At 36.9% G+C, this 27,937-nt stretch overlaps 2 protein-coding genes across 9 annotated transcripts in view; one reads left to right on the top strand and one right to left on the bottom strand.

Moving 5' to 3' along the window:
- The window catches only part of carm1l (coactivator-associated arginine methyltransferase 1, like), a 31,317-nt gene extending 10,609 nt beyond the window's left edge, over nt 1-20,708 (bottom strand). The window contains exons 1-6 of one of the 7 annotated variants that reach the window (XM_087270025.1): nt 19,567-20,708; nt 11,818-11,943; nt 8,708-8,814; nt 6,970-7,050; nt 4,294-4,404; nt 240-417 (exon numbers count right to left, since the gene is read on the bottom strand). In XM_087270025.1, coding sequence (XP_087126151.1) covers nt 240-417; nt 4,294-4,404; nt 6,970-7,050; nt 8,708-8,814; nt 11,818-11,943; nt 19,567-19,726 — 763 coding nt within the window. In that variant the 5' untranslated portion in view covers nt 19,727-20,708. Of the gene's footprint in view, nt 1-239; nt 418-4,293; nt 4,405-6,969; nt 7,075-8,707; nt 9,126-10,620; nt 10,671-11,817; nt 11,944-19,566 lie in introns of those variants that run through there. The other 6 variants (XM_087270024.1, XM_087270023.1, XM_087270028.1 and 3 more) reach the window with 6 other exon arrangements.
- tmem150c (transmembrane protein 150C) overlaps nt 19,856-27,937 on the top strand; it is a 23,351-nt gene continuing 15,269 nt past the window's right edge. The window contains exons 1-6 of one of the 2 annotated variants that reach the window (XM_087270046.1): nt 19,856-19,943; nt 21,926-21,974; nt 26,371-26,473; nt 26,564-26,617; nt 27,378-27,410; nt 27,504-27,571. In XM_087270046.1, coding sequence (XP_087126172.1) covers nt 26,400-26,473; nt 26,564-26,617; nt 27,378-27,410; nt 27,504-27,571 — 229 coding nt within the window. In that variant the 5' untranslated portion in view covers nt 19,856-19,943; nt 21,926-21,974; nt 26,371-26,399. Of the gene's footprint in view, nt 19,944-21,161; nt 21,363-21,925; nt 21,975-26,370; nt 26,474-26,563; nt 26,618-27,377; nt 27,411-27,503; nt 27,572-27,937 lie in introns of those variants that run through there. The other variant, XM_087270044.1, reaches the window with a different exon arrangement.

Raw genomic sequence — 27,937 nt, 5'->3', positions numbered from 1 at the left:
GCTGGAAGGGCATCTGCTGCGTAAAAACTTGCTGGATAAGTTGGCGGTTCATTCCGCTGTGGTGACCCCGGATTAATAAAGGGACTAAGCGGACAAGAAAATGAATAAATGAATGAATGAATAATACATAAAATAATCATTTAAAATGTTTTTAAAAAATCTATACCTCTTAACTGAATAGGCTATAGGCTAGATGACATGATGAGCTTTTAAAGTATACACACAGATGGTTTGCGAACCTTTTGGTTTTAACCAGTGTTTGGCATGTAGAAAGCTCTCTAACATCCTCTCATTGAGCAGCATGTAGCCCATGGGCTCTGAGATGATCACATCCACCTTCTCTGGGCAGGAAACTTCCTCAATTCTTCCAGACAAAACTGTGATTTTGTTGGACAAGCCATTGCTTCTTACTAGCATCTGAAGAGACAAGAATTATAGAAAAAAAACGTTAGCTTGCAAAACATTCAGAACTTTTACAGAAATCTGAGTATAATGAAATACTGAGGAGCAATTTATTTCTGCACCAGAGGATAATTGAAAATACACACAATTTTATTTAAGATTATATGTGGTAATGAGATGAGTGTTGTGTTTACACTTTATATAGCCTGATCAAAACAAAAAAGGTCTTGCTGCACTACACACTAACAAAACAAGCCTTAAGATACAAGCATTGTTAACAACATTGTTAACAAGCAAACAAGCAACTGACAAGCATTTGTATTATCACGGTATTGTGTTTACTGCTTTAAAATCTATTCTTTTTAAATGTGTGGGTAAAAAAAACTAAACTTTTTCCCCTTTGAACACAATATACTTTATTTTAAGAAACATTTAAAATGTTTTGGAGCAGTAAACATGTCAGGCTGAATAATTCAAATGAATCATTGACCTCTGCTGTCTTTATTTGTTTCAAAAACAGATTTTTTCTACAATTTAAAATGGCATCTTTGAATATATTTCCAGCTAGAGATACTGCTGTCCTCAAAATAATGTAAATAAATATCGTATAGACATACCTTAGAAACAGTATAGCAAAAAAATGTTGACGGTTTTAAACCCTTGACTTTTCTAAAAAGCGGTATACCTTGAAAACGGTTATCGTCCCATGCCTATTTGTAGTACACTAATGCCATTCCTGTGCCTTGACCTTCTTGGATGTCATCCTGTTTCTCTGCAGGTTTATCCATCTTATCTACTTTTTTGTAGGTTTAGTCTTCGTCATTGTCATGAAAACATAAGGTTTGTCTCAAAAAATGGCTAGTAATTGAAATAATTTCGATTAATTTCAGGAGCCTCTCATAAACACGTCTACTCTCTTTTCCTCTCCATATATTGCCCCACAGCAGAGATGAGGGACTTGAGTCACATGACTTGACTCAAGTCAGACTTAAGTCGCAAAATTTAGGACTTGAGACTTGCTTGAAAAATATACAAAAAGACTCGACTTGACTGTCATGACTTGAGACTTGACTTGGATTTGACTGTCATGACTTGGACTTGACTGTCATGACTTAAGACTTGAATTGGACTTGACTGTCATGACTTAAGACTTGAATTGAACTTGACTGTCATGACTTGAGACTTGACTTGGACTTGAGACTAGACTTGGACTTGACTGTCATGTCTTGGACTTGGCTGTCATGACTTGAGAGTTGACTTGGACTTGACTGTCATGACTTGAGACTTGACTTGGACTTGACTGTCATATCTTGGACTTGGCTGTCATAACTTGAGACTTGACTTGGACTTGGCTGTCATAACTTGAGACTTGACTTGGACTTGGCTGTCATAACTTGAGACTTGACTTGGACTTGGCTGTCATAACTTGAGACTTGACTTGGACTTGACTGTTATGACTTGAGAGTTGACTTGGACTTGACTGTCATGACTTGAGACTTGACTTGGACTTGAGACTTGACTTGGACTTGACTGTCATGTCTTGGACTTGTCTGTCATAACTTGAGACTTGACTTGGACTTGGCTGTCATAACTTGAGACTTGACTTGGACTTGACTGTCATGTCTTGGACTTGGCTGTCATAACTTGAGACTTGACTTGGACTTGACTGTTATGACTTGAGAGTTGACTTGGACTTGACTGTTATGACTTGAGAGTTGACTCGGACTTGACTGTTATGACTTGAGAGTTGACTTGGACTTGACTGTCATGACTTGAGACTTGACTTGGACTTGACTGTCATGACTTGAGACTTGACTTGGACTTGACTGTCATGACTTTGACTTGGACTTGACTGTCATGACTTGAGACTTGGACTTGAGTTAAAAGACTTGTTTTTGTTAAATAAATAGCTGTTTGTTAAATATTATGCATTACATACAAAACCAAAAGTTATATAAGTAAATACAAATACAAAAGTTTAAAAATCGACAAAAATTTAATTGACTTGAAAGTGACTTGACTTGACTTGAGATAAGCAGTGACTCTACTAGACTTGAGTCTGACAAAAATTGACTTGACTTGCTTGAGACTTGAAGGTTATGACTCGAGACTTACACATGTGTGACTTACTCCCACCTCTGCTATTTAGTACATTTAAAAATAACTTCAAACTAAATGAAAAATGCCTCACTGGGTTTTAAAATTAGGTCTGATTATCGCCCTTGCACAATAAGAATACAACATTTGTAATCTCTTTTCTGAACGCAGAAAACTATTTAGAGATTAATCAGCATGCATTATGGTCGGAACACTGGTTGCATAAATCAGATGTGGCAGAAACAACACAAACACAGACGACTCGAGTCTACAAAATGCTACAAGAATAACAAGGCCTTTCCACTAAATACGAAGAAGTGAGCTGTTAGTACTACACTCATCTGTTAAAGATATAGTTCATCCAAAAATGAAAATTCTGTCATAATTTAATCCTGTTCAAAACCTGAGATTCTTTCTTCTGTTGAACACAAAGGAAGATATACTGAAGAATGTCTGACAGAAAAATGTTCATAGTATTTTTTTGTTCTACCATGAATGTTAGTGGCTGATTTTCCCCTAACATTCTTCATAATATTAATGTTTGTGTTACATTCATAAATTTATAAACCTTCAGAACCACTTGAGCATGAGTAAATGTTAAGGAAATATATTTGGGGGAACTATCCTTTTAAGAAAGCCGTCTTTATCCAAAAAAATACCCAATATGCAGGATTCTGGGCCAAATTTGTCTTCAAGTCATTTAGCAGGCAGAATGTCACGCATTCCAGTCATGCAGGACAGATCCTTCTGAAGGACCTCATGAAGGTGTTGCCCTGGGAAAACCTTTCAGAGAAGTTTGCTCGCTCTGGGTATTTTTCCACAAAACCCATAGTCCTGAACCACGGGTTAAATGGGTTTGATGACACAGATAGTGATATGTGATTTATCATCCTCGCACACCCTGCAGTTGGCCAAGAAATACATATGTCCTCACTAAGCTCTCAAAGATGTTGTAACATGGAGGTTTCAATAGCCACAGAGCAAGAAAAAGTATTAGTAGTTTTCTGCTAGGATGTTTTTTCCTAGGTTTACCAAAAGCTGGAAGCATTTCTCGATGTCCTCACTCTTATATCATTCCAAGCCACCAGATTGAGATTACCAGGTAGCAAAGAATTCTGGCCCAGATTTGACAAAGTTTGAACATAGGGCATTTATCTGGCACTGGCATACAGCATTTGGGCCAAACATGGCCCTGGTTTGGCAGAGGAGTCACAGTCTTTAAGACGGCAGCACACAAGACTTGGTCCAGATGTCAAATGTACACTGTAAAACCCAAAAAGTTAAGGTAACTCAATCCATTTGAGGAAACCGATTGCAACAAACCATTTAAGTTCAAAAATTAATCCAAATGAGTACTGTGAACTTACTCTAATTGAGTAAATGGAGAAATTTGAACACAGTAAAACCCGATAAATGAAGAGAACTTAAACCAACTGAGTACTGTAAAACCCAATAAGTTAAGGCAACTCAAACCGTTTGACGAAACTGATTGCTACATCCCTTTAATGGGGTGAGCAAAATAATCTTATGTCGAAAGGAAGAACACAAGTGTTTTGTTTACCCCACTGGCAGATTATTTTGCTTGTTTTAAAGAAAAAGTCACTTAATATTGGCATATTATTTCTCAAAACAAGACTATATTTTTGCTTGCCTACAAAAAGCTTCTTGATATAGGAATTTTTAGATATTTGAAATAGAAAGAAGACAAAAAAATCTAAGTAAGAAAAGCATTTTTTGCATGGGTTTGAAATAATGTGAGGTGGAGTAAATGAAACATAAAGAAACCGTTTGTACTTCTGCATATTTGGCCACAGTACTGGCCTCCACCGCGTAAACCTTCTGAGCTCCGGCCTGGACGGCAAAGAAAGACAAAATCCCTGTTCCACAGCCGACATCAAGAACCACCTAAAAACAGATGAAAGGCGTAAACATAAGCATGAAGTTTTCACTAGAGAAAATGATAACACTTTATTTCGATGGTCCATTTGAGTATTAGTGGACTGTCTGCTTAATATCTGTTGATACTGCGGCTAAATTGGACCATCAAAATAAAGGGCTCTATTTTGACGGTCCATGCGCAGAGCGCAAAATGCAGGGCGCAAACGCTTTCAGGGCGTTTCAGAACGCATTTTTGCTCATTTAAGGACAGGAAAATCTGCTTTGCGCCATGGCGCATGGTCTAAAAGGGTTGAGTTTATTTTCCTAATGAGTTATAGGTGTGTTTTGAGAATAAACCAATTAGAGTCTCATCTCACATTACCTTTAAGAGCCAGCTGCGTCGCGCCAAGAGCGCATTTGCTATTTACAGGACGCAAAGTAAGTCTAAGTGAAAAAAATGAGCATTTCACTAGCAAACAGTTAACAGTTAACAGTTTTTTTTTAGCAGAAAACTGTTAAACAGAGCATCTACTGCGTGAGAATGAGAGATAATGAATTACTTTCACTTTCATTCTTGGATAGGGAAACCTTTACGCACAGCATCAATTAGTCTATAAATGAATAATTTTGTTTGTTAAGCACAAATACTCGTTTCAAAACTATTTCTAAACTCAGTTCTAATTTCCAGCAAACGAATAAATGAACAATAATAACAAAATGTGGTCAAAAACCTGAGTTATATCCTAAAAACACATGCTGTGCCCCATATGGTCTAAAACCTGACAGGTGGACAAATCTAAGCTTGTTTTTAATAAAACAAATATAAATATGGATATAATAAATAATACTGCTAATATGAATAACATTATACAAAAGCAAATTGTTATGAATGAACTGAAAAAGCCTACCGAGATGAAGAAGACATAAAAGCAGTGATTTTTCATATTTATGTTGGCTAGAAGATAGTATGTTTTGTAATATTTTAATCCTTTATATTTATATTCTATATCTATTCTTATTATATCCTATATATATCCTTAATATGTATATATATTTATATGTAAAGATATTTGCCTATTGCTCTCTTGTGCGTATTAAGCAGTGCGTAAGCGAGGCGCAGCTATGCTCCGGAGTTTAGACCGGGTTAGTTTTGGTCTAATGAAAAATCTATAATAGTTTCTCAAAATAGCAACGCGCCAGCAGTGCGCCTCAGAACGCCTTCCTTTTTAGACCGGAACGCCTATGGAAGCACATATGAGCGCTAATGCATTTGCTATTTAAACAGTGTAGCGCAACGCCTCAAAACAACTCTTGCGCCAAGCTGAAACTAGCAAACAAGTATTGCGCCGCACCTTGCGCCACATTGCACCAGATGTATGATAGGGCCCAAAGTGTGACTGAGAAAATTAAGACAATGAAGTCAGATTATTGTACATTACTTGTGTTTATTAAAATACTTATTGAATAAAAGATGCACTCATTAAATTTTGTTATAATTATACATTTTGTACATTTTTTTGTCTAAGCTAAAGACAATTAAGCAGTTACACTGTACTGACACAGATTTCGTGCATTACGTTATACTTTTTTCGCCACTGGCTCCTGTTATTGCTGTTGTGTCAGAAAATAACAACCAAAACAGGGTTACAATACCAACCCAAGCTCATTCTGGAAACATAGCCCCGCGGATGTTTCTGGAGACCGCGATTTACGTGGCCGGAGGAACGTAAAGGCCGCGTTTAGTTTTTTTCGAGCGAACGCTGCGGGGCGGTGTGGCGCCGCTCCGCCTCTTCTCTTCGCACTCGCCGTCCGAAGGCTCGCCTCCGAGTGGAGGGCTTTCCCGATGCAATCAGTTTGTCCGCTTAGCTCACAGCTTTGCGTCGGCGGAGCGGAGGCCCCGGAGGAGGAGGAGCCGGCCTCGGTGGACGACGACTGGGATCGAGTCCGGGGAACAGCAGGTTCCAGAAATCAGGTAAGACGAAAAACGGAATCCGAAAAATAAGGGTGAGAACGCGGCGGGATCCGAAAACGCGGTCGAAATCGAAGACGAGGGCTTTTGCTTTTTTTTTTTTTCTGGACGGCTTTTGCGAACCGTCGCTCGGGTTTAGGGAAGGAGGAGGAGGAGGAGGAAGAGGAGGGCGGCCGAGTCGGCCGATCCGGCGGCTTTTCGCATGAGAACGGCGCGGGCACGAACGGCGCGCGCTCCCGACAGGCCCCCGAGACGCGAAAAAGCGCGCACAGCGGCCTCTCGCGGATCTGCGAAAACAAAAACCACTCGAATACGTACCTCCCGGGACGTAAATCGCGGTCCGCAGAAACGTCCGCGGGGCTACGTTTCCACAATGAGCCCGGGTTGTTCAATACGGCTCATCGCCGTCTCTCTCATGGAAAATAAACAACTTCCAGCAACTTTGACGCTCTTGCCGCTTTCAGTGTGAATGTACGGTCAGTATGTGTCCAAAACCGCTGACCCACTGGCCAACAAAGCATACGACAATACTGAGTGCACCTTTACAGACAAAAGTTTCCTGTGGAGTCATTTTATCAAGTAAATCAAAACAAATCAATCATTCAAGGAGCATTAACACCTACTTTATCTTTGAAGTCATCCTCATTGAGCAGCATGGCTTTTTGGTAGGTTGCAGTCCTGAGGAAATCCTGGAGCATGTTCTGCTGCTGGGACAGACAGCCATAGAACTGAGAAATAACTACACATGAAATCTCAAACACCTTACTGCGGCAAATAATGTATACTGATTAAAATCCAAGTATGCATGGTGTTATTCAACATTTTACCTGACCCAGGCTCATTAACAACATGTGCCTCGGGCTACACGTTTGCAAATCTTGAAATACGTTCCTCTGGGTACAGTTCATTGCAGCTTCTGATAACAAATCCACTAGAGGGCGCTGTCTACATGTGTGCAAATCTTAGATATGTTACTTTGAGTATGTTTTGTTACATGCGTAATTCACTCGTCCTTCTTGTACACGATCATGAGAAGGCGCAGGGGCTTGTCGAACACTCCACCTAGACCAGGAGTGTCCAAACTCGGTCCTGGAGGGCTGGTGTCCTGCATAGTTTAGCTCCAACTCCCTTCAACACGCCTCCCTGGACGTTTCTAGTATACCTTGAAAGAGCTTGATTAGCTGGTTCAGGTGTGTTTAATTAGGGTTGGAACTAAAATCTGCAGGACACCGGCCATCCAGGTGGAGATCTGCACGGGACAAAATTTTAAATCCAGCTCCCGCCCGCACCAGCCAGAACCCGACGCTCCCGCTTACATTCAGCATTTGTTGTCCCGCTGCCCGACCCGTCCCGTTTTCTACCCGCCGCGCAAAATCCCACTAAAGAGCAAAACCGAAAACCATCCAGCTATACAGAGTCCAGACAGCCTATAACAAGTTGTCTGTATAAACACACACACACACATAAGCACCAAGCACACACACACAGACAAAGCTCTCTCTCTCTCTCATTCGCGCGCGCACTAACACACACACACACACACACACACACACACACACATAAGCACCAAGCACACACACAGGCAAAGCTCTCTCTCTCTCATTCCCGCGCACACACACACACACACACACACACACCTCTCATTTGCGTGTGCGCACGCACACACATACACACACAGCAACAAACAAGCTAAACACAGCATCGCGCTATTTCATTTACACACATACATACGCGTGCTCACTCTGGAGTCGGGAGCGATATTGCTAGACGGCCCGCTCCCGTCCCAAATTAAACCCGCGTTTTTTTTTTTATTTATTCCCGCGCCGCAGAAATCTGGTTGGGTCCAATGCAGATCTCTACATCCAGGACCAAGTTTGGACACCCCTGACCTAGACCATTAAATCTAGACCGGTTTTCAAAAACAAGCGTAAGAGAAAACCGCATTGGGGACACATAGTTATGCACTTAACTCGAACCCGAGAGCTCTGCACCACAATTACAACATCTTACAAAATGAGCTACTAACTAAGTAAACTGACCACGCCAGAATAGTTGCGGATATTTAAACAGTTTTATGTAGCAAACATTAATGATTAAAAATCATGGGCACCATTAAGCTTTTTGTGGTATTTGTTTAGTGCTGTGCAAGGAACTGCACAATATTAATCCGTTATTCCTCGATAATATGTCCTTTAAATATCATTAGTGTGAAAAGGAACAAAAGGTAATGGTGTCATACTGCCCTGTAGTGCTTATTTGACCTGGAAACTGCAGTTAAATATATGTCAAAGTAGCATTTAGCAGATTCACTAAAAATGTACACGGATGCAAGTATTTCCAATGAGCCTGTGTTGATTTTACCTGGAAATACTGCAGTGCGGAAGAATCCTCACTTCTTTGGCGAAACACAGACTGGTCTCTTCTGAGGTGCATCCATGAGATCAGCATTCTGTGGAAGTCCTGAAACTCTGTGCACAATACACTATTGTTCAGAATAATATAAGGACTGAATCATTGAAATGTTGCCAGACAGCCTGCTGTACACAATCTATCGCATGCATTTTGTCAGCAGATAGATCCAGTGTAAAAAAAAATCCATAAATTAGCAGCTTTCCATATTTTGTGAGTATTTTTCCCTGTTTATGCATGCTTTTGAATTGCATTATGGGACCTTGATCTTTCTTCTAACAACTTTTAAGCTTGAAAAGTTAGAAAATTTGATTTTTTATTAATATTCTTGTAATAAACTGCCGTTGATTTTACATTATATTATTTCAAACTACTGAATTCTTAATAAAAGTATTTTTGTTAAACTGTAGAGTAGAGCTGCACAATTAATCGTTAAAAGATCGCAATCTCGAATCGACCCCCTAGACGATCTTAATCCAGCATTTCTACAATTCTGCCAATCATATTTTCAAGTTCAGGAGAGAAGAAAAGGCGGCTGCACGAGTCTTTTCATTGTTTTACACACGTTGCTCAGTGACATTAACACCTCCAAATGATGTTGAATGAGTCACATACTGTATTCATAAAGTATAATTCACCTTAAAATGTCATTTTTGTCTTAAAATAATGATATTTTCGCAATCGGGAAATCACACGTAACATGAGCTGCTGACCGTGAGCTGTTATCACAGAGAGGGTGCGCACGCTCTACTTAATGATAGAAGCATGCTTTACTTTAGGGTGCTTTCACACCTACACTTTTGTTTCGGAACGTATCTCATTTGCCCAGTTAGCGCGGTTCGTTTGGCATATGTGAACAGGGCAATCGCGCTCTGTTCCGCGCCAAAGTAATCGCTCCGAGATCGCTTAAATAAGGTGGTTTCGGATCGATTGAAACGAACCCTTGAGCGGTTTGATTGCAGTGAGAAAGCGATCTGATCCGAGCGCAGTTATATCACAGTGTTTTATGGATATGTAATAGGCTTACGGCTATATGAAGAGAGAATTAAGAGTATGGCGGGAAGTTTCACGAGTCTCCGGATGCCCGCAAACGAGTGATGATCTCCCGGTAATCTTGCGTCTCCCTCCCGGTCCTCAAATAGGCATCGTCGTGCACCCTTCTCACCCCTCCCCACTGCATCTCTCCTCAGACACGTCACGCGCGCGCACCCTGTCAATCACCACCAAACCACCACCTCTCCTGACAGCTGAGCGGGACGCTGCAAAATAAACCCTGACACTGACCAATGTAAGGAGAGTTTACTCGCACGTGACTTGTTTTAGCTCTTTTGGTCCGATTAGAAACTTTGCAATGTGAAAGTGAACCGCTCCAAGAGCAAAGAGCAACAATGTTACAGTTGTAATCTCTGTTTCAGAACAACTGAATCGATTCACAGGTGTGAAAGCACCCTTAGTGAACAGAACCTGCATATGTTGCAAGTAACAGGTAATACAGTTGTAAACAATATTCAGTTTGTGGCACAGAGTGATCGTTTGGGAGCCGCGCGCTAAATATGAACAAGCACTTAGCAGTCAAAATGAAACCAAAAGTGTGCACTTCATTTAAATGATCATATCGCATTTTACAGTTATGATTACGACAAGCATTTGATCTGTTTTTTCTTTCATAGCGAACCCACAGTTGTGCCTGAAAATAAAGGTTTACAATGTCAGTATAACTCTAGCCTATATACTGTATTGTTGAATATAATCTGATAATGGCAAATGTCTTTATTTTACATATGCAGAACCGTGAGAAAATCATGATCTTTATTTTAAGAAAAAAAATCGCGATTCTCATTTTAGCCAGAATCGTGCAGCTCTACTGTAGAGTTGAATCGTTAACATCAAAAGTCGACTGAGCAGAGATCAAGAGGATATAAGAAGAACAAAGGACGGATCTTTTGCTCGGTGCAGATCACAAATCTCCATCGTCGTTGACGCCGCCGCCGCTGCTGCTGTTGTTCCGAGCGTCACCTATTGTAACCAGGGGAGTGACACTGACAACAGGGGTTAGGATCCAAATGCAGGGTTTTATTAGAATGCTCAGGCAAGCAGTGGTCAATACAGAAGCAAACAGATGTATGAGGGCAATCCAGAGTCGTAGTCAAATTAACAGGCAGATGGTAAACATCCACACACACATTCATACACTACAGACAATTTAGCCTTCCCAATTCACCTGTACCACATGTCTTTGGACTGTGGGGGAAACCAGAGCACCCAGAGAAAACCCACGCAAACGCAGGGAGAACATGCAAACTCCACACAGAAATGCCAACTGAGCCAAGGATCGACCCAGCGACCTTCTTGCTGTGAGGTGAACATGCTACCCACTGCTCCACTGCGTCACTGCTTTTTATTTTTAATAGTGTTAAATTGTTCTAAATGAATAGGGAATAGGGGGGATAAGTGGGAATAGAACACAGCCAAGAACTATGTTGCGAGTGTTCAAGTTTGCGACGCAGTTTGCGAACGTTCATTGGAGCGACGGATTTGAAAACTGGCAAATCAACAAACTATGTTTGTAATGACGAAACATGCGACCTTAGTTGGCTAACGATGGTTTTGGGAAACGCACCCCTGGTCGGGACGTAACATTACGCAGAGTGTGATGTTGAGCGTGTCTCCACAGGGTTAACAATTCACTGATATTTCTATCACGTTTGAAGCAATTGCCAATGGATTTATCCAAAAATCTACTTGAGCCGTTTAACGCAGATGTACAACAGATGTGCTGGAAAAACGAAATGCTCCCCGGAGGGGAAAGACAGAAAGATTCCATACTTTGATCTTGGATTAGCAATACTAGCAAAACATTAAATGAAATTACACTGACATGCAATAAAAAAATATGCTGCACAACTTGGATCAGGTTCGTGACCGCACAAAAGATCTGAAGTGACTTCTGGCGAAACAAATCAAGTCATCACTGTCTGTCACTATTTCAAAACTAACCTGGCAACTTGACTAATTCTGAGGTAAAGACTGATTGAAGGAAAGTGTAAATGCATAAATCTGACCTGACTGAGTGCTGAAGCGCATGAGGACGCTGAAGCAGCCCAGCGTGATGAGGAATGAGCGAGTGGCCACACGACAGCACTCGGTCTCCTTCCTGATGGAGAACTTAAAAACACAAACACCAGCATCTGCAAGCACAAGAATAAACAGAGAATAGGAATTATGGAAGAATATTAAAGGAACAAGGTGGTTTAGTGGTAAGCACTGCAAGAAGGTCGCTGGTTTGAGCCCCAGCTGCCACAGTTGGCATTTTTGTGTGGAGTTTGCATGTTCTCCAGATGTTTCCTCCGGGTGCTCCGGTTTTCCCCACAGTCCAAAGACATGCTCCATAAGTGTATTGAGTAAGCTAAATTGGCTGTATGTGTGTGAATGCAAGAGTGTATGGGTGTTGGGTTGCAGCTGGAATATGTTGGATACGTTGGTGGTTCATTCTGCTGTGGCGACCCCTGATTACTAAAGGGACTAAGCCGAAAAGAAAATGAATGAATGTGGTATATGTGGCACTCTTATTCTGAAAAAACTGGACCAAAATTAGCTCTCAACAACATCTTATAGATTACAGCTCATCAGAACGCAAAATTTTGGAAAGACAAATTATTCATTTATTCAGCGTCACCCTGAAGAAGTATAAGTTCTTATTAAATTAAATTGATTGGGATTGTTAAATGTCTGCATTCAGTTGGTTGTAATGTTCTGTACACTTTTAATATTTTTGTTTCCATTTTTCTCCCCTTATTTATATTATTATCATTATTATTATTTATTTTTTTCTTTATTTTGTATTATTATAATTTTCTTCTTTATTATATTATTATTTATTTTTATTATTAACTACAATGATAATATGTAACTATTTGTACTAAAATAATTTGAGTTTTTTCGCAATAAAAAAAAATTACATAAAAGGATGGTTCACCTAAAATAAAACGATTTCCTCACCGCCACTGTTTGTAAACTTTTGTGAATTTATTTCTACTTTAGAATACAAAATGGAAGAATGTTGGAAAATAGCAGCCTTTCCATCAAAAATGTGAATTAAACACATGCACAAAACTGGAATATTGCATAACACACGTAGGAATGAAGCACTGTTTCCACCCAATGAGTCAAAAAGAACAAAATAAACTCTTCCTGGTGGCAAAAATCGAATAGAAAATTGATTAAATTCAGTTGTGTGCATGAGCCATTCTTCAACTACGGGCACTTTTAGCCTTGTGAAGTTGAGTAAAAAATGTAGCCTTATAAATTAGTAACAGAGCCTCATAAGTTTAAACAATTTGTCTAGTTTTAAGATCTGTAAGAGGACAATTTTAGATAGGCGAAACATTTTTGAACATCGTGAACTGAACAAATGTCAATTCCACCCCATCTCGATATACAGCTTTTATTTCAAAATGAAATAAATTATGGCAGTCAAACATTGTCTAAGATCATTTTTCCATCTAATTTAACCAATCTTTCCACAATATATATAATAATTATACATTTGCCAATGAAATAAATGAGTTGTATGCTGAATTGTACACCTGTCACACGCTAACATTTAATATTAATTTGTTTAAGAGCTTATTAGAAAATAAATTAACTGAAATTGTATATTAAATAGAGCATGAACTCATACACTGTGAATACACTTTTAATGTGTGCTGAGAACTTTTAAAATATTTTTTACAAATGTGTGTGGTGATGGAAATGACAGAGGTGGAAATGTTTATTGTGAAAAAATGAAAATTACAGTTAAAGTCAGAATTATTGGCCCCCCTGAATTATTAGAACCCCTGTTTATTCTTCCCCCAATTTCTGTTCAACACAGAGAAGATTTCTACAACACATTTCTAATCATAATAGTTTTAATAACTCATTTCTAATAACTGATTTGTTTTATCTTTGCCATGATGACAGTAAATAATATTTGACTAAATATTTTTCAAGACACTTCTATACAGCTTAAAGTGACATTTAAAGGCTTAACTAGGTTAATTAGGTTAACTAGGCAGGTTAGGGTAATTAGGCAAGTTATTGTATAACGATGGTTTGTTCTGTAGACTATCGGAAAAAAAGTTAGCTTAAAGGGGCTAATAATTTTGTCCTTAAAATGGTGTTTAAAAAATTAATAACTGCTTTTATTCTAGCCGAAATAAAACAAATAAGGCTTTCTCCAGAAGAAAAAACATTATCAGACATGCTGTGAAAATTTCCTTGCTCTGTTAAATATAATATGTGAAATATTGAAAAAAGCAACAAAAATTCAAAGGGGGGCTAATAATTCTGACTTCAACTGTAGCTTCACCGATTAGCTTTGAATTGGTACTAGCCTTTCATGTATACAAAACGCTCTTATTTACCTTTATTTTGTTTGCTTCTTTAAAGGTACACCATGTTTGGAAAAGACGCAGAATAAATGTATTTCCTTATCAAGTCATATTTACCTTGATTTTTCTTCAAGTGTTGTTGATAAACATTTAAATTCTCGCCATCTTGAAGATGTTCTCAGATGGCACTATTCATTTTCGTAGAAACCACCTGAATAATCTTCCACAGAAACTTTTTAAAGCGACATTACAGTGTTGTGGTGGAAATGACACTGATATTGTGCAACAGCTATATTTTGTATAAAAAATAATATTGACAATAGTCTCACATTAATAACTATAAAATATTTAAATTATTTCACTAGTGCTTCATTAAGATACATGAATAGATACCAGATAAATAATATTTTAAAATGTGATTTTCATTGTTGAAGTTTAAAACTGTGGGTGTGCGACAAGGTGAAAACACGTAAATTTGATTTTGACACGTAAAAGGAGGTTGAATAATATAAAACAAATATAACAGAAAGGCAGTACATTTTTTTAAAGTAGGTTTTATTGTTAGTTTGACAAAGAAAGATTTGAACAAAACTATATATATTTTTTGGATATATGATCAAAGGACATAAAAGTGCCAGCAGTTGAAGAATTACCCGCATATGTTTCAAGCACATTTTAAAAAATCGATGATCATCTTGACATTTCCACTAAGCTTTTTTTTGTGATATTTCAAAATGTGCATAAAAACTAAGCGATTCATACATATTTAAGTCAATGGCTGTTTTTTCAAACATTGTTCAAACTATCTTCCTTTGCGTTCAACAGAAGAAAGAAACTCAAACCAGTGTAAGAGAAGTGGAGAGTGGGTAAATGATGACAGAAATTTTATTTTTGGGTGAACTATCCCTTTAAAAGCCTTTAACTATTCACTAAATGCTTTCAATAGCAAAACTAAAAGCATGAACATTTTGCTAAACATCTCATTTTGCATTTCCCAGAGATGGGTTGCGGCTGGAAGGGCATCCGCTGGGTAAAAACTTGCTGGATAAGTTGGCGGTTCACTCCGCTGTGGCGACTCCGGATTAATAAAGGGACTAAGCCGACAAGAAAATGAATGAATGAATCACATTTTGCACTCACCATAAAAAGTAAGTCACACTGATAAGTTTAACACAAGAAATAACTCTATCCAGCTCTTAAGATACATGGGATACAGAGAAAAACATTCTTTTATTCATTTTCTTTTCGGCTTAGTGCCATTATAAATATGGGGTCACACAGTGGAATGAACCACCAACACCTATACATTCTAATTCACACACATACACGTATGTTTCACGCAGCGGATGCCTTTCCAGCTGCAACCCATCATTGAGAAACATCCATGCACACTCATTCACACACTGTGGTCCATTTAGCTTACCCAAATCACCTATAGCGCATGTCTTGGACTTCTGGGGGAAACCAGAGCACCCTGTGGAAACTCAGGCGAACGCGGGGAGAACATGCAAACTCCACACATAAATGCCAACTGACCCAGCCGAGGCTCAAACCAGTGACCTTCTTGCTGTGAGGTGAAAGCGCTACCCACTGCGCCACCACGTCGCCCCAGAGAAAAACAGCCGAACGCTATCTGATTATGTGCACCAGGAGGCAGAAAGCGCTGGCGGCCAGGACCAGTGTACCATGTCAAAGAAAACAGAGTCCGGTGCAGGCGATGCTAGAGCTCCAGCCGCAGAACAGTCATGGAGTTTTGTACAGCGGTGCAGTAAATCCCAGAGATCTGTCAAGGCAGTCAAGACCACACAATGAGAGCCGAGAAAATGTGTGGCCCACCTGAATAAAGAGTCTTCATTCGGCCTCCGGCTAATATACAAGACACTACAAAAGAGCCATTGGAGAAAACTGTTCGCTATGACGTTATTTACAGTGTAAACGGTTCCATGTGCTTCTTTACTCTCTTCATTCGCTATATAGACAGGAGGAGATGCTGAAAAACTACAGGTTTTGGGAAACACTCGTCACTACATCGTTCTTTTCCCAACCAATGCATCGTACTTTGTTAGCTCAGCCGTGAGTACATCATTGTTTGGGAAACGCACCCCTGATCAATTTAATTAAAAAAAAAAAATGTAATCAATTGAATTTTTTGAAACTGACATTAACGTTAAAACAGAAATAAATGTGACTCTTTCATTGATTTTAACACATAAATGCTTACTAATTTACTGTTTAACTTTGTAGTACATGTGAAATTAAATTTCTTTGTGTTAGGCAAATATTAATTGTGATTAATCACATCCAAAATAAAATTTGGGATTTACATTATATATATATATATAATATATATATATATATATATATATATATATATGTGTGTGTGTGTGTGTGTGTGTGTGTGTGTGTGTGTGTGTGTGTGTGTGTGTGTGTATATATATATATATATATATATATATATATATATATATATATATATATATATATATATATATAATTTTTATTATTATTATTATTATTATTATTATTGTTATTAGCCCCCCTTTGATTTTTTTTTTTTTAATATTTCCCAAAGGATGTTTAACAGAGCAAGGAAATTTTCACAGTATCTCTGATAATATTTTTTCTTCTGGTTAAAGTCTTATTTGTTTCATTTTGGCTTTTTTATTTTTAAAAAAACATTTTAGGGAGAGCATTATTAGCCCCTTTAAGCTTAATAATTATTTCTCACTATTAACCCCTCTGCATTAAAATCCATATTTCCCACCAGGCCTTGGAGCTGGTCTGGAAGACTGGAGTAATCCGCTTGTTAAGTGTGACGTCACGCGGAGCGGCTTCCGGATCCAAGCGCTCTATTCAACTGAATGCGGAGATCCATGAAATGGTAATAATAAACATTTACAAAGCGATTTAACACTTTCAAAAGTCACGATCTAGGGATGTAACGGTATTGTAAATACCGTCATACCGCAATATTAATTTTTTTCGATATTACCGTAGTCGCATGACTCGGTAAAACTATAGGTCTTCTGAGAAAATTTGCTCAGGCGAATGAAGCGAACGGGAGGTACCGGAAACTACAATTCCCATCAGCCCATGCTTGACCATCATCCCTTGCGGTCTGTTGTCGCTACAGATCCAGTAATGCGGAAATGGAGTGTGCTGCTAGAAGCGGGGATGAAAAAGAGCTGGAAAACTCTAAAGCGGGTGTTGTCGCCGCGCGCGTACTGAATAGCGGTGTTGTCGCGCGAGTTCTTATCAGCTGTGTTGTCGCGCGCGTACTGAATAGCGGTGTTGTCGCGCGAGTTCTTATCAGCTGTGTTGTCGCGCGCGTACTGAATAGCGGTGTTGTCAGCACACTGTTCAGATTGATGCAGACATGAGACCTCTATCTCACTCATGGTTTGTCCTCTCAAGTGGGAGAAAGACAATGCACAACGTTACCCACTGCTGTCAACCTGGGCCAAGTCATATCTCTCTTGTCCCAGAAACCTCAGTCCCAAATGAGAGGGTTTTTTTCTGTTGCAGGGGACATTGTAAATACCCAGAGATACCAGCTTTTACCAGATTTTATTTATATGATAATTTTCCTTTAAACCCATCTCTATCTAAGTGAGTGAGTGATTAAATGTTGAATGTGATGAGTTTTCAACAATACTAAATTGAAACTTTATTTTTTTACATGGTTTAATAATTTTTTGTTATTAAAATTGAAGTTCCTGTTTCAAAGCTTACAGATAGATGACTAATTTGTATGTCATTGACACTTTTGGCACTTTTTTGGAGTATTTTCATAAGTTTTGTTTTTTCCTGTAAATGATTCAATAAATACCGTACCGTGACATTCATACCGAGGTATTACCGAACCGTGAAGTTCTGATACCGTTACATCCCTATCACGATCGCAATATATATGTCCATGCCTAATATCCGATGGCCAGAAAGTGATTCATTGTTTTATAAATTGTTAACATGTTGGTATTTGTTATGCAGCAAGCCCAGAGATTGTCGTGTACACTATGACTTTATGTAAAATTAACTTTAATATGTGATATGAATAAAAAGTGATCATAAACGAATGATTTCTCAACTCAAATGAATGGCGGCTTGGACCTGGAAACAGTATTACATACGTCACAAACACGTCACCACTTAACAAGCGAATAAGGGCATTAGATTGGTGGGTGATGTTATTCAGGACAGTAAGATACTCACAATCCAACAGATTAAGGACAAGTTCAGTATTCTTAATGTGTTTTTTTAAATATCTACAGGTTCGAAATTTTATTTTGACAAAATATCGAGATTACACAGGAAGATTTGGCATTTCCCTAATTGAATCACTTCTTGCCATTGATAAGCAGGGCAAATGTATCACACAGTGTGTCTATAACACCCTTTGTAATATTAAAACTGAGAACCTTGACTCACTTAAGTATAAATAGGAAGCTGATCTGGGTAGCGTAATTGACAATGATTCCTGATTGGATCTATGTAGCAACCCTCTTGGTGCGTTAGCCTCAAATTCTGCTGGGGAAAGACAATTTAAAAATTTGTGGTGCAGTAGGTAGTTCTGTCGTCTCACAGCAAGAAGGTCCCTGGTTCGAGCCTTGGCTGGGTCAGTTGGCGTTTCTGTGTGGAGTTTGCATGTTCTCCCTGCGTTTGCGTGGGTTTCCTCCGGGTGCTCAGGTTTCCCCCACAGTCCAAAGACATGCGGTACAGGTGAATTGGGTAGGCTAATTTGTCCGTAGTGTATGAGTGGGAATGAATGTGTATGGATGTTTCCCAGAGATGGGTTGCAGCTGGAATGGCATCTTCTGCTTAAAATGCATGCTGGATAAGTTGGTGGTTCATTCCGCTGTGGCGACCCCGGATTAATAAAGGGACTAAGCCGAAAAGAAAATGAAGCAATGTCATTATCAGTTTTAATATTATTATTATTTATTTATTTATTTGTTGTTTATTTAATTACTATTCAATTTTATTTACTATTATTATCATATTTTTTTTCATGTGGGGGTCAGAATTCAACTTACATGTATGACAGATATTATCTTTTCTCTTAATGTAATTTTCTGACATGTTTTTGCACTAAAAAATGTTCGATAAAAATATATTTAAAAAAAAAGCACTAGTAGGTATCTAAAGATTAGGCACTACGAATAAGCACTAGTATCTAATAATTAAGTACTAGTACTTAATAGAAAAGATACTAGTATCTAAAAAAGTACTAATAATATGAAAATAGATACTAGTACGGGCTATGGACTAAGTTACATGTAAAAACGGCTTGCCATAACGTACACATTTCCCAAAATACCGTAAAAGTCGGTGACATTTGAACAACACTGACACAACACAACCATAAAACACTTTTCGGCTAATCAATGCTAATTTCTGCAGCTCTGTACAACACTAAAGCAGGATGTGTTCGTGTTTTACCGTCAGTAATGTTGAGATTGATGTCCTCCAGCTCTCTGTGGACCTGAAGCGTGAGCTCCTGGTGTTGTAGAGATGCTGCTGGAAGATCTTCCTTCACGTCGCTCTCGTTCAGAAAGGTCAGAGTTACAGAGAAACTGCTCTGCAACTGATTATCGTCCATGATTAAATCCAGCAGGCATTGTTTTGTGCTGAAGCTCTTGAGTCTTTCTTTTGAAAAAAAAACTTATGACAGAGATGGTGAATATATTCTAATCAGAGGCGGGTCTAAAGGGGTGTGACGTCGCCGGGTGGGCGGAGTTGAGGTTTCTGAGACCGCTTGGCTAGCGACGTTTTCAAGCTAAATATGAATAAAACAATGACAGCACATCAGCAAACTCGTGAGTCAACGTAAATTATGTTAAAATAACTAATTCTGTTTATCACACTTTCGAAGAGTGTGTGGTAAATAATAGTAGAGGCAACACTCATTTTCAGTTTCGTTTTCATGTGTGTTTATGATGAGGAAGGAGGTAAGTAAAGTATGTGTTGTGGACAACGTGTCTAGTCACATCTCAATGTATATATTAAAATAATACTCGTTTGCTGCAGGCGTAATTAAAAATTCGACATTAGCATAAAACTAACTGTAACCGAAATTCAGGGAAATGTTAAGGGAAAATAAGAATTTAAAATCTTTAAAAACAATTGATACAATAATTTTTGAGAATTTAATTCAAAATTAAAATTCAGGTAAACAAACAATCCTATTTTTGATTACAATTAATAAATATTCTAATTAGAACAGAACAAAAATATACAAATTAGACTAATGTGAATAATAAAAGATTACATAGTAATAGTAAGGCGACATGGTGGCTCAGTGGTTAGCACTGTCACCTCACAGCAAGAAGGTTGCTGGTTTGAGTCCCGGCTATTTTGTTCTATCCTATTATGTTTTGTTCGATTCTGTTCGGTTCGGTTCTGTTACATTCTATTCTGTTCGGTTCTATTCTATTTAGTTCTGTTCAATTTTGTTCTTGTCTATTTTATTATGTTATGTTCAGTTCTATTCTATTCTATTCGCTTATTTTCAATTCTGTTCTGTTCTGTATTATTCTGTTCTATTTTATTCTGTTTTGTTCTGTTCTATTCTATTCTGTTCTGTTCTGATCTATTCTGTTCTTTTCTGTTATATTCTATTCTCTTCTATTCTGTTACTCCAATCTTTTCGCAGTGTGTCGGTTGTTGTTTCTCTCAAAGAATAATAAGAAAAAATTGCCTAATTGTGACTTTCAGTACAAAAATATGTGGTACTGAATATGTGCTATAAGAGTTATGTCTAAAGTTGTGTTAAAATTGCCAGAATAGTGAGATTTTCAAACCCACACCTGCAATTTTTCTGACTTTAATAAGTCTATTACCTCATAATTCTGCCCTTTTTCCATTAATTTCAATAGCATTTGACTGAGAAAAAATATACTCACAATGCACACAATTCTGACTTACCTAGCATAACATCTCCGAAGCGTAGAGTGATGCTCAAATGCTTTGCGAGTCGGTTTGTTCGAATCCTTCAGTAGAACCGGTTCAAAAGAAAGACTCGTTTGACTACTCGTAACATTTACGTCTCGCAATGTCTGTCTGAGAATTATCACACCGAGTCTGTGAGGCCCAACACATGAATTAAGGACTTCAAATCATATGGTAGAGCACAGAGCTCACAAACGGCTTAATGCAAACGATGTCAGTGATCGAGTCCTAATGAAATGAAGACGACACGGCTTTTATTCGCGACGGAAGAGAGTGCTGTTTTCAAGGTAGGCTTTTATACTTACTATTAACAATAAAGTAAAGGAAGACTTTATTACAAGATATGGCATTTATCATTTTAATTGCGAACATGGTGCATGTTTTTGACAGCCTGTCGGATAAATAGTGCATATTATCGCCGCCCAGTTTTGTTTCAATTGACAAATGAGCTTGTGTATTTCCCTTGAAAGTGAACACGGTTTGGTTTGGCCACAGAATTTTGAATCGCGGAATGGTAATAAATAGGCAGATGTTTAGAAATAAGGAAAGTCAGGCACACAAAGAGTGTCTTTTTTCACCTTAGTAACCCATTTATTGTGGCTTTATTTATGAATGTGAAATAAAGGGGAGGGAAAAGCTCTCTATTTTTGTCTCTATTCACACTGAATGAAGCAGTCAGTCCGGTTTCAGAACCAAGGCGCTGTCCACTGACCTAAACATCCGAACACACTGATAATAATAACAACAGACCAACAGTGGTACTAATAATACATGCTTCTGTAGGGTTAAAATATCAGCAATACTGTGATATATGAATAAAGTGACTGCATTTTTGTTTTCATCTCTGTAGACTGAAGGCTGTCGGCACATCAAGCATTCTGGAAGAAATCTTGAGGCTGGTCAGTTGCTGGATTTTCTCCTTTTCTTTGTAGTGCAACACAATAAACAACATCTCCCAACATGACCAGGAACAGTTTAAACTGAAAAAAAAGGAACATTTCCTAATTATCTACTCAGCCTCATGCCATCCAAGATGTAAATTCAAGTTAGTTTATTCAACCTCAATAGCCATTCCAGGATTTTATATATTGGGAATGGAAAGAAACCATTTTGCTGGTCCAAAATCCATATTTAGGCAGCTTAAACATAATCCACACTACCCCTGTTGATAAATAAGAGACTAGTAATGGTTGTAATAGGACTTTAAATGTAATGTCTTGCCTCATATATTAGAATGTGCCATTTGAATATCATACATTTTTATTATGATTTGCAGAAGGCACCAAATATAATACCAATCTTTGTAACAATATTGAATTAGTTTTATATATATTTAATCGTAACAGTACAGCTTCAAAATACACTTTTAATGTATTAAATCTTTATATGTTGCCACTGTCCTTTAAACCTCTTGGTTTTACCCATTTGTCAGCAAGACAAATATCATTATATTTTATATATATATATATATATATATATATATATATATATATATATATATATATATATATATATATTAACATAAAAATTTTTTAAAGCACAGGTCAAACTATGTTTTGTACATGATGTTACACTGAATCATTTTAAAAACTCTGGATTCATACACACTTTTACTATTAAAATTCCATGACTTACATTTTCATGACGTAATGTTTCATGTAATGTCTACATATACATGGTAAATAATAAAAAAAACAATGATGTTCAAATTTATTACAGCATATCATAGAACACGCAACAATCTATGTTGTTTAAATTTGTTTTTATATCTATGCAAAATTGATTTTGATCATGCTTAAACAGCACCAACAATGTGAGAGCAAGTTTTTGGCCCAGGACAGAAAATAAGGCAACTAAACTATATTCAAGTTAGGGCTGCACAATATATCGTTTCAGCATCGACATCGAAATGTGTGCATCAGCAATAGTCACATCGCAGGATTATAGTTTAATATAGAGTTTAATCATAAGGGAGTAAAAGTTTATCATCTGCATACATTTTTAAGGAGATAGTTCACCCAAAAATGACCATTTTCATTACACCCTTCACATGTTTCAAACATTAATAAGTTTTATTTTTTTAAATGAACACAAAGAGAATATAATTTAATATCTCCTATAGTATTAAAACTAGTGAAGTGTGAGTAAATAGTGAGCACATTTTAATCTTTGTGTGAACAGTCCCTTTAAGGCCTGTGACTGTGTGAACATGTCACGTGTAGTAAAGATACTGAGAAGGATCCAAAATGCAAGTAAAAGTTTATTTGACACAGTCAGAATAAACTAGACAGGACAGGGTAATAGAGTGGGTTGACAAGGGATAAGGGGCTGTAGCAAACGGGAAACAGACAGACGGATCAGGTCCAGCAGCCACTCCTCACAGTCCTGAGCACAGACAGACACAATACCGAACTGACAAGGAAACAAAGAAGCGTAGCCCAGATATAGGCAAGATAATGAGCCTCAGCTTGCAAGCTAATCAAAACAGCTGAGTACTGTCATAGCACGTGACCAAAATTAATACACGTGGACAACCAAAACAAAACAAACCAAACCCACGTGACTAAACAGACACTCCGGAAGGCGCACAAACCTACAACCGTGACAGGACATTTCAATATTTCAGAGTTTAAAACATTCGGCCACAAGAAATGTTTTGTAACTTTAATAAAGATCAAATAATAATCAATGAAGACTATGCAGTGTAGATTATTTAATATCTGTTTTATCTTTATTTTATTTATCTATGCTTGTCATTTATTTGCTATATATTATTCGAGATTACAAAATCACTTCAATCAATCCACATAAACCTGCTAAATCATCTGGTGAAATGGTATTCACATCGCAATATACATCACAGAAATACAAAATATGGTAATGTCAGATTTTTCAAATATCGCGCAGCCCTAATTCAAGAAAACAGATATTTGTTAAACTATTTTCCAAGACTTTTCTGTTTTTCCAAAACTTTTCCAGGCCTGGAAAATGCCATGTCAAAAATTCCATGACTTTTCCAGGTTTTCCATGAACCCTGCAAACTTCTCTGAAGGAAAAATGTCTAAATAAAGGTGAAATAAATAATGTTGCATATCTTATTTCACTTTTTTGTTGTAATTTTTCCCTCAGAGAAGTTTGCAAATGTGAAATCTTAACGTAGATACAAAACTGCACCAAATTACAATGATAAAAAAGTGCTTTCAGGTATAATGTCGAATTTGACGTTATTTCATTAAGCTAAACATCAGAATAAAAGTGTAAGTAAACTTTAAATTTTACAATTTTTTTAAATAGTATCTGGAAGTACAGTTTAATTAACAAAAAAAAATCAAACAAACATATACTTCTGAAGTACATTACAAGTCCAATTTCAAAACAATTAAGCACGCTTTGAAAATAAGCAATGAATGTGCAATATTAGCTTTATAATCAAACCAGTAGATTACTATTTTTGTAATGAATGACTTAATTACAGTATATTATACAGGAGGCTTAATTAGAGCAGTACTTACAGTTGAAGTCAGAATTATTAGCCCCTCTGATTTATTAGCCTCCCTGTTTATTTCTGTATCCAATTTCTGTTTAACGGAGAGAAGTTTTGTTTTTAAGCACATTTCTAAACATAACAGTTTTAATAACTCATCTCTAATGACTGATTTATTTAATCTTTGCCATGATGACAGTACATAATATTTGACTAGATATTTTTCAAGACACTTCTATACAGCTTAAAGTGACTTTTAAAGGCTTAACTAGGTTAATTAGGTTAACTAGGCAGGTTAGAGGAATTAGGCAAGTTACTGTATAACAATGGTTTGTTCTGTAGACTTTTGTTCTGTAGATCGAAAACATAATATAGCTTAAAGGGGCTAATAATTTTGACCTTAAAATGTTTTTTTTTATTTTTTATTTTTAAATTAAACACTGCTTTTATTCTAGCCGAAATAAAACAAATAAGACTTTCTCCAGAAGAAAAAATATTATCAGACATCAGGGCTTAACTTTTTTGATCACCAGCCACAGTGGCTAGTAGTTTTCCAACGTTATTAGCCACTCTGCATTTTCACTAGCCACAATTTTGTTGTTGGGAAAATATTTTTATATGCATAAATATGACTTTAACATGCTAAAATTACTTGATTTAGATTTTTTTGCTATGTCCACATGCCTTCCTATTCATTTCACGTTCTGTGTGTCGTGTATGCACATGGCTCATGGTTTCATGACTTTTCCGAACTCGAAATTAAGGATTTACCTAATTTATCTCTGACAACACCAAACAAAAATGATTTCTTAGCCACAAATTTTAAATGTGTCAAACGAGCTAAATATAGCTGTATACTATACTTTTTATTTAACAAAACATTTCTTTGAAAAAAACGAAGAAAAGCAATTGACTTTTAAAAATAATTATTGTCATGTATCAAAAATATGCACAGAATCTGTCCTCGCTAAAGGTCTCTCAGATCACAAGTTAACTACACATAAATGGAGAGTTCATCTCATATTAAAGCAATGTTGTTGTAAAGAATGATAATTAAACCATATAAACAAAAATAACCGTAAGCAAAAGAAAGCAGGTGAAAAAGATACTGTGTTATAATGTAAGGATGATCACACGGTTAAGGCTAATTATTAATCTGTTCAAAGCGAAAGCAACCGGTGCTGCTTACGAAAAGACCTATTTGGAGCTCTTGAAAGCAGCAATACTGTCTGTGTGTGCATTAGCTTTACTTTTTTGCCTGACTATTTTAAAGAGAACCGATCACAGTTGCGTTCCAGGCACGTGTGCTTCAAGAAAGGAAACAGGAGCGCGCACACGCTTTAAACAGTCGCGCGCACCACATCAGCTGTTAGCGCGAGTGATCATCATCTCATTCGGTATTCATCTGCTTTCTTCTGCTCGTGCGAATGCAATTGTTTTGTTAGTCGTGCTGTTTCTCCATTCTAAGATCACATTTGCACGCATATTGGGTCATTCTTATAATCGAACTCTGCTTTTAAGAAAACCACAATTTAAAAATGATTTTCAACCAGCCAATAAGTGGCTAGTGGGAGTGACTGTCAAACACGCCAAAGCTGAAATCTACCCGCATTTGGCGGGTGTTAATGTAAAGCCCTGTCAGACATACTGTGAACATTTCCTTGCTCTGTTCAACATCATTTGGTAAATATTTAAAAAATAAAAAAAATTCAAAGGTGGGCTAATAATTCTGACCTCAACTGTTTATCAGATGTTATAATGTGCTACTGTATAAAAGCAGGCTGTTTCTGTCATGGTTTGTCTTATTTCAGGGTTGTTTTGTTGACGTTCATAAGGAGACATGAGGAAGTGCAGTCCATGGATGTTTCTGCCTATAATGTTTTCTTTCTTCACAGCCGCAGGCCTTTGGGTGGTGTGAGTATCTAAAACCTGCTTTTCCTCATTCCACTTCTAAGATTTAAGCTGCTTTTTAACTAAATATGATATAATTTCATTTATGAGCAGGTATTTCATTGCTGTGGAGGATGAGAAAATCACACCACTCAGTTCTGAGTACAAGTAAGGAAAATCCTGCACTTTTTCATGCAAATCTTTCAGATATTTATGAGCCCATCATTCAGTCTATTTATTGACTTATGTAAATGTGTGTGGTAGATATATATTTATTATGTATATGTGATACACACACTGTTACATATATATTTAAATGTATAGACAATATACATGCATATTTTATATCTTAATATGAATAAATAAATTCTAAAATATATTCTTGCATGTGTGAATTTATATATACGTAATAAATATACACAGTACACACTTAAATTATGTCAAAACAAGCATTTTGGATGCGATTAATGGTGATAATTTTATGCCTGCTGCTAGTTTTTATATTAAACATAGTATTTTGAAATACGCAAATTTTAAATATGCAAATCTTTTAGTAATTGATGTGCGATACAGTTTATAAAGTCATATTTCTCGTCTTTTAGTGTGTCTATTCTATGAGAGATCTTTGTTTACCAAACAAAATCCAGTGCTTCTAATTGGATTTAAATTGTAAACCTTTTTGATTTAGATTTTTTACTTCATGTGTTAGGCTTTTAGCTACACTCAAAATCATTCTGCATTAATTCAGATTTTTTTTTCATAAATTGTGCACAAAAACAGCCAAAAAAAAAAAAAAAAAAAAATATATATATATATATATATATATATATATATATATATATATATATATATATATATATAATATATATATAATTCTGACCCTTATATTTTATGTTAATGCCTCCTTTAACTTATGTTCTGTACCTAGGAGGTCAGAATCAAAATCTCCTCCATATATCAGGTAAATATATTTTTTTTTATTTATTTTATGATTTAATTTCTTTTTTTTTTAAAGGTCTGATAAATGTTCTTATGTGCCGTCTTTACTGTTTAGCATTGCAGGCAATGCTCCACCTGCCAGCTGTGTGTTCAGTCAAGTCATGAACATGGCAGCCTTTGTAGGTATGAATGGTGCTCACATTCTGTCAAAGGAGCTGCTTTTCTTTGGGGGAAATGTTTTTTTTTTTATTTATTCCTGTTTAGTTCCTCTTCAGAGTTGTTTTGATTTAGCAATTGCAAGTTTATATTTCAAAATTCACACTCAGAATTGAGATTTAAAGTCAGAATTACAATTCTGAGAGGAAACTGAACTGTAACATAACTGAACTGATATTAGGCATGGGCCGGTGTAAGATTCTGACGGTATAATAACCTTAGATAAAAATATCACGGTTTCACGATATTGTGATTACTGCTCTAAAATATATTCTTTTGAAATGTCTGGGTTAAAAACTAAAACTTTTCCCCCCTTTGAACGCAATATATTTT

This window comes from Danio rerio, chromosome 10, assembly GCF_052040795.2.
Source record: "Danio rerio strain M-AB ecotype USA chromosome 10, GRCz13ab, whole genome shotgun sequence".
NCBI classification, from domain to species: domain Eukaryota; kingdom Metazoa; phylum Chordata; class Actinopteri; order Cypriniformes; family Danionidae; genus Danio; species Danio rerio.
The sequence above is the reverse complement of the archived record's forward strand: the minus strand, read 5'-3'. Positions and strand labels throughout refer to the sequence as shown.